The following is a 10,297-nucleotide window of genomic DNA, read 5'->3' on the forward strand; positions in this document are numbered from 1 at the left end:
ACTCACATCAAAAACCTCCCGATATTGTGAGAGGCAAGGGGACTCACATCAAAAACCTCCCGACATTGTGAGAGGCAAGGGGATTCACATCAAAAACCTCCCGATATTGTGAGAGGCAAGGGGACTCACTTTTAATAAATCACCCCAATAGGAACAAAAAGCTACTACGTCCACGTCGTTGTTCCTGGGTAATGCTAAAAGTAGTGTCAAAAATAATTTCTGATTCTTAATTAACGACTGAAGAAGATCGGAAATTCCAAGTTACGTAAAAATCTAGTAATATATAAAATTTTCTCCGATTTATTGGATCCGACATTTTTAGTTTTTAAAAATTGACTTCAAAAAATTGACTTCAGATTCGTAATCACAGAGTCCAAAAATCCATATATACCATGTTTTTTAGAAATCTGATAAAAAATAGAATACCCGACCGCAATATTGTATCCGCCATTTTGAATTTTCAAAAATAGACTTCAGATTCGTAATCAGCGACCACGAAAATCCCTAGATACCATGTTTGATAGAAATCCTTAAAATAATTTAAAATCCGACCGCCATATTGGATCCGCCATTTTGAATTTTTAAAAACTGATTTCAAATTCGTAATCAGCGACCTCAAAAACCCTCAGATACCAAATTTCATAGAAATCCTACAAACGGTCTGTAAAATACCCCTGTCCATCCCTAAAAAATGGTAGGGGTGATTTCCACCCTAAAATTCGTTTTTGGGGAAAAACGAAAAATTGCCTGTCAAATAGTGTTTGAAGAACTACTTGTATGCACAGTTTCAGAAAAATCGGCGTATGGCAGTTCCATAGTGTTGCTTGTCAGATATAGTTTTAGATACACAAAATGTGTTTCTAGAAGTGTATCTAAATATATATATTTAGATTCTACCCAACGGTTCAGTAAAGATGCTCTTTTGTCTACTTCATTTTTTTTCATCAGTGGCTTGGAAAAAAGTTACAGTTACTTTCATTTTATTAAAAAAGAAGGTTTTAAAAACTAAATTAAGATTGTGCATTTTCAGTGAATAAATTGCCCTTTATTAGCAATTGGATCTAATCTTTATTAGCAATTGAATCCTCACTAATCCTCTTATTATTATCAGTTGTGTCAACAAACAAATCTTTGCTGTGTTCCAATTTAACACAAACCTGTATTAATATTAGTTTTTAAAAGTACTCTCTGACTGCAGAACGGAAATATCGTCGTATTTTTTAATAATCTTAATCTTTTGATTTTATTGTCTATGCAAATGGGAAAGATCTATACGATTAATTGTTCTTAACAGTTCCAGCTTCGCGGTATAAACAAGTCTAGGTAGTAATTGGAGTGAGGCGAACAGTTTTGCCTCGCATAAAACTCTATCGCCTGCAGACTGAAAGTGATACCGCTGACAAGGCTCAAGATCAACCATATAAGAAGGTTGCTGGTGACAGTTTTACGAATAAAGAACATGGGAAAACCAATAGTGATAAATAAGGTAAATAGTACAGGGTAGAAGAAGCCTAATGCAAACGCGAATATGTATTCGTGGACGATGGCGGAGATGAAGAATACAGCAGTAGCTGACAACACGCGGTTGTATGGCGCCACGATTTCGTATATGTCCCTATAGACATACGTGTACAGCCAGTCGTGCACTACCACGTTCCATGTGCGGAAGAACATGTGGAAAGTCGTAGAGTTCCACCAGTCCTGTAACACAAGCGGTACAATAATTCATGAAACTGCAGTTTACAGAAGTAAATAATCTACAATAGCTTCCGAATGTTATTGGAATTGGATATATCGTATCAGAATTCTGTTGTTTGAAAAAAATATCTGCCTCCCGAAGCTGCAAGGTAAATATCTCAGTGACCAGACATATATCTGTGTCCGGACGTTTACACAAAACGTTTATATATTTAATTATATTATTAGTTGTCTTCAATGCATAGATGCATATTCAGCTCTGAGACCTTACTACTCTCATGAAATTACCATGTAAAAAGTAGAAATGTGTGAATCAAAGTTTTCTTCGAATCAGTTTTTTTTTTAATACGAATCAAATCCGAATCGAATTCGAGTTGAATTATAACTTTTTACTTTTTAACAATATAATTGCCAGTTAAAATCTAATTTATGAATAAAAAAATTATATTAAAAAATTGATTATATGAAAAATTTTATATAAAAAAAATTGATTCGATTCAATTCGATTCGTATTCCAATAATTCGTACATCTCTAGCAAAATGCTTTGGAGTAATTCTGGAGCTGTAAACTCCCAGTTGCGTTACTTGTATAAGGATAGAGGCACCGATTCTTGTATAACGCATTTCGTACACTAAAGCCATGACAGTATGATATATTACATATAATATATTTAGGTATTCTACGTGTAATTATTGTGAGGTAAATTACTGAAAGTATATTCACTTTATAAAACAGTCGGTCGGCAAACTGCAGCATTTCCGCCCAAGTGTTCATCCACGCATGAAGCAGAAGATAATTTGTGATGACCAAGTAGAGAATGCCAGAGATACTAGTCTTGATGATATTCTGGACGAACCACATCCGATCCAGATGTTGTGTGCCAAATACGCTATAGATCGGTGACACCAGACTATCTCAGATAAAGGCGAGATAGAAGATCGTTAGGACAAATTCCACAAAATTACGAATTACCACCATCCACCTAACTCTTTCTGTCCTAAAAAAAAATACGAATTATGCTCAAACAGACCTTTTTTAAAGACTCTCAATTTAAAGTAGCACCAACATGGCAGTATTATTATATTATCTTTCAAGTATCACAATGAATCTTTAAACTTTATTAACGGATTAGGACATATTGCTTGTATATTTCGCAAACGAACTTGGAAATTTTTCTAAAGCCATATAAAGCCATTATTGTCAAGTAACAAGGTAAATTTTATAATTAATAATTACGTAGCTTATCCCTTTTATTGTATAATTAAAAGCTTATTATTTTTTCAAAGAAATTATGAAATATCTTTACCTGGGATATTCATCGCGGTACACAAGAGTCGGTGCGAAAAGGAAATACAAATATTGTGAAAATTTGGGCTCATTCGGTAGCGGAATTTCGCTGTGGGATTTGTACGACAAAAATCTAGGTGCTACGCTTCTGACGAAAGCGTGACTCTTCATCATCATGCGTACCTAAAGAAGCAAACACTGTTTTAAGTAGAAAAATAATGCTAATATAAAATAATATAAAATATTCTATTTATATGTGAATTGTTCAAACACATTTGGAAACTAATTATGTTAATGTCTTCGACAATAAAAAGAAATCATTAACATTTTATTTATTTATTTTGTTTGTCGTTTGATTAATTTTTACTATCAAACATATAAACCGACAAAATTGATTTATTGCGGCGTATACTTTGTAAAAAAATTCACATTTTCCGCTTCTAACGTCGTTTAAGACGATATAAACAGATTTTAAAAAATGCGTACTTGTTCCGTTAAAACAATCGTCCTACAACATATGGGGAGATTGGCGTCAAGCATCGCCTTAATAGAAAAAATAATAAAGAGAATTTGATACAATGTAAATATCGATAGCCAGCAATAATCCCATAATTTTTGCAGGAAAGCTGTAAAAAGAAAAGATATAGTTGAATTATTTCAATTAATTAATAGAGAGGAAAGGTCCCCCTATTATGAGATACCGAATTCATTTTGGGTAAGTTCTGGAAGTGTATGGGCAGAATTTTAAAAAATAGTACGTCATTTTAAAAGGAATTTAATAAGCCTTAAGATATTGTCATGTAAAATTTAATTTAAATACTTCTTTTCTGAAAATTGAAGTAATATAAAAAGTGAGTAAATCGCAAAGTCAACAAATTGCTTATAAGATACTACCGGAAATCAACAATAAAGCCTAAAGTATATCAGTATTGCAATTAAAAAGCTCAATTTAATATTTCTAAAATACAAACAAACACAACCGATGGGCGCGCGAAATGAGCATGCGATACATTGTACCCAGGACTCATCTTTAGGTAGTTGAAACCAAGTAGAAACAGGCACTCGATGTTCATTCCGGTTATTGTTATTACGGTACAATGACATTCATACTATAGCAACAATTGTCACTTGGACATAAAAACATATGTGACTTCGTATTAGAACTACTCATATTACGAATCCCACGCCTTACGGTTTTACAATCATCAAATTTAACTTCTGTGATTGAGTATTAATCTGGAGTAGGATGTGGATCCGGGTGAACGCAGCGACGGAGTCTTGGAGACAGAGTAGAACGTATTTATTGTAAGTTTTAATAGACAAAGAAAAAACAACGCGACACACGTGAACATGGCGGTTAGCAACGAACGAAGTGTGTAGGAAGTGAAGTGTGGTGTAGACGGGAGGTAGCCGCGGGAGTAGCGCCCCGTGGAGGTGTGAAGCGCCACCGCTAACTATCGGTAAAGACAGAGGGCGGGTAAATTGTATGTCCTACACTCTCCCTCAATTTTGACCTCCTTCTGTCTTGGAAGTTGCGTCCAAATTCAATCCAAGGCCGATGGTACATTTCGTATGCTTGGCTCTCGGTAGAGCCTTCGTTAGTATGTCTGCAACCATGAGTTCGGTAGGAATGTACTCAAGCGTGATCGGCTGGCTTTTTAGGGCTTCTCGTATGAAATGATAATGGGTGTCAATATGCTTCGTCCTCGAGTGGAATACGGGATTTGTTGACAATTTCCCAGCGCCCTGATTATCGTTGAACAATGTCACGCTGCACAAGCTCCTAAATCCCATCTCCTTCAAGAATCCTATTAGGTGAATGGCCTCTTTTGCAGCGTCGCACAACCCCATGTACTCGGCCTCAGTGGATGACAATGCGACTGTCCGCTGCTTTCTTGATTCCCATGTTATGGCAGCGCCAGCTAAGAGAAAGATGGACCCAGTATAACTTCAAAGATCGATGACGCAATTTGCCCAATCGGCGTCCACATATCCGTGCAGCTGTTTCTCATCCTTACGGTATATCAACTTGACTTCCGTGGTTCCCTTTAAATATCGAAGAATGCGTTTCGCAACGACCCAATGAGACTTGTTGTAATTATTGTTGAACTGACTTAACGCACTAACCGCGTGTGCGATGTCTGGGCGCGTTCCGATGGCCACGTATATAAGTGCTCCCAAGAGTTGTCGATAGGGAATATTCTCGTCGGGATCTTTAGTGTCAAGGCCGTTGATGTCTTCAGTATTAGCCGATAACTTGGTATCGGTAGAAAGAGGAGTGCTAATTTCCTTGCAATCTTCCATCCCATACCTTTGTAATATTTCTCTGATGTATCCAGATTGCGAGAGACACAAACTTTCCCTCTTCCTTTGTATCTCAAGTCCTAGACAGTATTTGGCTGAACCTAGGTCTTTGATTGTGAATATGCGTGATAGCTCCGATACTATCTCCTTGATCCTTTGTGGGTTATTCGATGCAACTATTATATCGTCTACGTAAGTCAGGACTATGGTCTTCCCTCGCGTTCTCGAGTCAAGGTAAACGCAAGGGTCTCCGCCGGTTGGTACTAAACCCATTTCTTTGAACGCTCCTGATAGTCTTGCATACCACTGGCGGCCCGCTTGACGAAGGCCGTATAGGGCCTTCCTCAGTTTGCATACCTTGTTGTCTCCGGACAAGTCTTTCAGCATCATCCTGGCCTTTGATACGAGCTCATTGTCGCTCTCCTTCAGAACTATCTTCTCGAGCATCTCGGTCAAGAGCTCTGGTTTGTCCATAAATATCTCGGTGTCTATATAACCGTTTAAATAAGCTGTGGTCACGTCGAGTTGTCGAATCTGTAAGTCGTACTCCACGGCGATGGCCATGAGCAATCTGAGCGAGTCCAGTCTGGCTGTAGGTGCGTAGATTTCGAGGAAATCGATACCCGGGCGTTGTGCGTGCCCCATTGCTACGAGACGAGCCTCATGTCGATCCAGCCTCCCGTCCGGTTTGTATTTGTGGCGTAGGACGATTCTGCATCCTATTATCTTCTGTTGAGGAGGTTTTTGTTTTATTGTCCATGTGTCATTGGCGACTAAGCATTTTATTTCTTCATAAATGGCAGCCTTCCATTCTTCCCGCTCGGATCAAGAAATTGCCTGAGAGAGTGGAACCTCCAATGTGCTCATCGCGATTTCGGCATCGTGCCATTCAAGATCATCGTCATCGCTCTCGTACCTTCGTTGACTGTTATTGACAGGATTGCTTACGACAGCATTGGCATCCTGATTTCGATCATCAGGAACGAAGTGATATTGCTTCGCCGGTCGTCAAGGCTTTCCGGTTCTTACCTTGCGCGGCCTACCGGGGCCTCGTCGAGATTCGGCGTTGTCGTGTCCATTTTCCATGTTGTCCTTACCGACTGGGTCGTGGTCCACGCCATCTTCAGAGTGATTCTCTTCGCCATCGTCGTGTGTTAACTCATGAAGGTCCCGCTTTGGGACCGTTTGGATCATCTCAGTTGTCTTTGGATCGTCCAACATTTCGTAACGTCCGTTCCTCGTTTCCTCAGTGATGATGTCCTTGTACAGGCTCGGCGATTCTAATCCGTTCAGAAATCTGACGTCTCGTGTGATCCTTATCCTATTTTCATTAGGTATCCACACTCGGTAAGCTTTTGCGTTTTCGGCATATCCGACGAACGTGCCCTCGATTCCACGTGGGTCAAACTTTCCTTTATTTGGCGTTTTATCGAGAACAAACACCTTTGATCCAAACGTTCTGAGGTGTCCGATATTAGGCTTCTTGCCAGTCCAGTTCTCATACGGTGTACCTTTTTTCAAACTTCTGGTTACGCATCTGTTTCTGATATAGTTGGCAGCAGACACTGCCTCGACCCAAAAGGATGGCGGTAAACCAGATTGTAACATCATGCATCTGGCAGATTCCACGAGTGTGCGATTTTTGCGTTCGGCGACACCGTTTTGCTGTGGCGTGTATACAGTCGTTAAGCGCCTGCGTATTCCGGAGTCCTTAAGAAATTTGTTCATCGCTTCATTGCAAAACTCCGTACCATTGTCGGATTGCACAGCCTTCAGACTATTTCCTGTTTGTTTTTCGGCGTAGTTTTTGTACTCGATGAGTTTTGAGGTTACCTCGCTTTTGCTTCGGAGAAAGAACACCTCACACCAGCGACTGCAATCGTCCGTCACCGTTAAAAAATAGCGAGCACCACCTTTTGACTCCGTCCTCATGGGGCCACAAAGGTCAGTGTGAACAATTTCGAGGATTTCGGATGAGCGATCGGCTTTCGTGGGGAAGGGAGAGCTCGTCAACTTTCCTGCAAGACAAACCTTACACGTGCGCGAGTCCATATGATCCTTGAATATCATGCCTATCACGTTTCGATCATTCAGCATTAGTTCCATGTCTTCAGTATTTAAATGTCCTAGCCTGTCGTGCCAAACCTCGGCTTTCGACGGGTGCGCACAGGTCGCCGCATTTACCTGCTCCGATCCTTCACGCAGATAGAACAGATCTCCTCGTCGATCAGCGATCATTTTTGTATTTCCTTGAGAATCTTGAATGATGGCTTGCCTTTCGTTGAAAATGACCTTGTTCTTCTTGTCTACGATTTTCGCAACTGAGATCAAGTTTGTTCGTAGATCGGGAACGTATAGAGTATTTTGTAGTGTTATCGGTTTATCGTTGTGTCCGTCCGACACAATCACTCGTACATCCCCTCGTGCCTTCACCGGAGTGGTTACGCTGCTCGCGAGTTTGACGCCGCTTTCCGTCATCTTGATGTCAGTGAACATTTGATTGTCTTTACAGAGGTGGGAGGTACAGCCACTGTCAATGCACCAATTATTGTTCTTGATGTTCGAGTCGACCATAAGCGATGAATTATGGCAGTGTTCCTCCGTGAGGAAGGCTTCCTCGGTAACATTCGCTTTCTGTTCTCTAGATCTTTTCTTCGCGAAACAATCGACGGCTTTATGTCCTACTTTATCGCAGTAGTTACACTTGTATTTAATCTTCAAGTTCTTTTTGCTTTCGTCTTTGTTCTCCGGTTTGTTGAAGTGCTTCAGTGCGTGTTTTCGGCCATTTCCAGTGCCCTTCACGAACATGGCTCCGGACTCGCTTTCCTCTGCCTTTCGTTTCCTCGCGTCGAATTCCTCGATTATTTTTATTTTAAGAAACTCAGCGTCGGGTAGTTTATCTCTGGATTCAATGGCGCATCGAAAATTTTCGAACGAGCTCGGAAGGCTGTACAGTAACATGATCGTAAGTAACTCGTCGTTTATTGTGACTTCCATCGCTTCAAGCTTGTCAACCGCGTCGAAGAATGCTGCTAGGTGTTCCCTTATCTCTTCGCCTTCTTTCATTTTATGTTGCGTAAGTAGCTTAAGCAGGGAGGCCTTCCGCGCGGGTCCCTTCGATGCGTAAACAGACGACAGCTTGTCCCAGACTTCTTTCGATGTTTCGCATCCGCGAATTTGCTTCAACTCGCTTGGGCTGATTGCTAATATCAGATCTGATTTTGCCTTTCTGTCTTCGGCGACCCATGCTTCGTATCATCCTTGAGACTCGATGCGACTTGATCCTTCGCCCGTGACTGTAGGTTTGGGCTTGTCGCCGGAGACGTACGCCCACATGTCGCCTTTAACCAACAAAGCCTCCACCTGGATCTTCCAGGTGTCGTAGTTCGTACGAGAGAGAGTTTCGAGTCGATTCGAATTCACGATGCTGGTATTCGCCATTCTCAATAGCTGTTCGCACGCGTCACTGAAAAATACGATTTATGTTCGTTCGTGCGTGTTCGCGTTAGGTTATATAGCATGCGGCGCGATGTGAACTTTGGTGCCGGTAATGGCGGCGTGGCGTCGTCGCTCTGCGTTGCAAGATCGTCTTTCACTCTCGATGTTTCGCGCCCGATTGCGCTAGATCGACGAGTTTTATGCCCGGCGTCTCCACACAGTTCCGTATGTACGGCACTTTACGAGCTCAGCGTTTTTGCACGTTCCGTTCGCTCAACGCGTTTTACACTCTCGGCGTCTCCACACAGTTCCGTATATACGACACTTTACGAGCTCAGCGTTTTTTTCGCTTGTCCAGCCTTACACGAATCCTGGGCCCATAACCTGTTAATCTGGAGTAGGATGTGGATCCGGGTGAACGCAGCGACGGAGTCTTGGAGACAGAGTAGAACGTATTTATTGTAAGTTTTAATAGACAAAGAAAAATCAACGCGACACACGTGAACATGGCGGTTAGCAACGAACGAAGTGTGTAGGAAGTGAAGTGTGGTGTAGACGGGAGGTAGCCGCGGAAGTAGCGCCCTCGTGGAAGCGCCACCGCTAACTATCGGTAAAGACAGAGGGCGGGTAAATTGTATGTCCTACATTGAGCAATTTAACATACCCTACATGTTTTTATTAATACGTGTGGCGGTTCCTTACGCAGCACCAGAACGCTACCCGCACAGCAATCAGTTGTGCACAACACGCCCGCGCAACGAAGCGCGAGTACCGCAGTTCAGCCCCCAGGGGGCTGACGCGATTAGCCAAAACCCGCGCATAAGATCCGCCTGGCGGGAGATATAAGGCCCGCCGGAGCGACGAAAATCATGCTCACTTGCACTTCCGAGCATTATGTTGTAACCTGTGGCTACCAAGCTGGATCGTATCCTGAGGCGCTCTAGAGTACCTACCGGTAGGAGGGGTGATCCCGATTGACCACGGCTCGATTGGACACCACCAATCACAGCGACCAGTGCTTAGGAGCTTTGTAGTCTCAAGCGCTGTGAGTGGCTCGTATCCAATTGAGCCGTGTCCAACTGGGTGCCACCCCCGATAGGAGAGCAGCAGCGCTCCAGCAACCGGACAGCAGAGGCGCCGTCTTGCAGCAGTCGGACAGCAAAGACGCTACCCCGCAGCAGCAACCGAAGTCGTAGCCGCAACAGCTGGCCAGTAGGACGCAGCAACACCGCGACCGGCTAGAGGAGGTGCAGCACGGCCCCGCAGAGGAGCAACAGCAATCGGTAGGCGTGGCCAGCGCAGAAAGCAGAAGACGCTAGCGACACGGCGATCACCATTGAGGTGGAGGCTCATTCCGCTGGACGTATCACCGCAGCACCAGGGGCTGACGCGACCGCCACGGGGACTTGGAGTACGTGGGACAGCCGATTCCAAAGATACACCTCGCTGTGTTACCTCACTGCTCCTGCTGCCATCTCGCTGCTGCCTGTGACGCCGCCTGCCGCCGCACAGTGGGCGGAAAGGCTCCTTTTGTGGACAAAAATCGACCGACGCTCTAATTCTTAACCG

General features: G+C 42.9%; 1 protein-coding gene across 1 annotated transcript; it reads right to left on the reverse strand.

Moving 5' to 3' along the window:
* Positions 1–1,243: 1,243 nt before the first annotated feature.
* On the reverse strand, positions 1,244–3,601 carry LOC108761947 (sterol O-acyltransferase 2-like). Its single transcript, XM_018508740.1, is given in 5 exon segments — positions 1,244–1,348; positions 1,351–1,701; positions 2,423–2,696; positions 3,006–3,169; positions 3,473–3,601. Coding segments are annotated over 5 exon segments (948 nt in total). The 5' UTR covers positions 3,527–3,601.
* Between the last annotated feature and the right edge of the window lie 6,696 nt (positions 3,602–10,297).

Source organism: Trachymyrmex cornetzi, unplaced genomic scaffold, assembly GCF_001594075.2.
Source record: "Trachymyrmex cornetzi isolate Tcor2-1 unplaced genomic scaffold, Tcor1.1 scaffold272, whole genome shotgun sequence".
In the NCBI taxonomy this organism is placed as follows: Eukaryota; Metazoa; Arthropoda; class Insecta; order Hymenoptera; family Formicidae; genus Trachymyrmex; species Trachymyrmex cornetzi.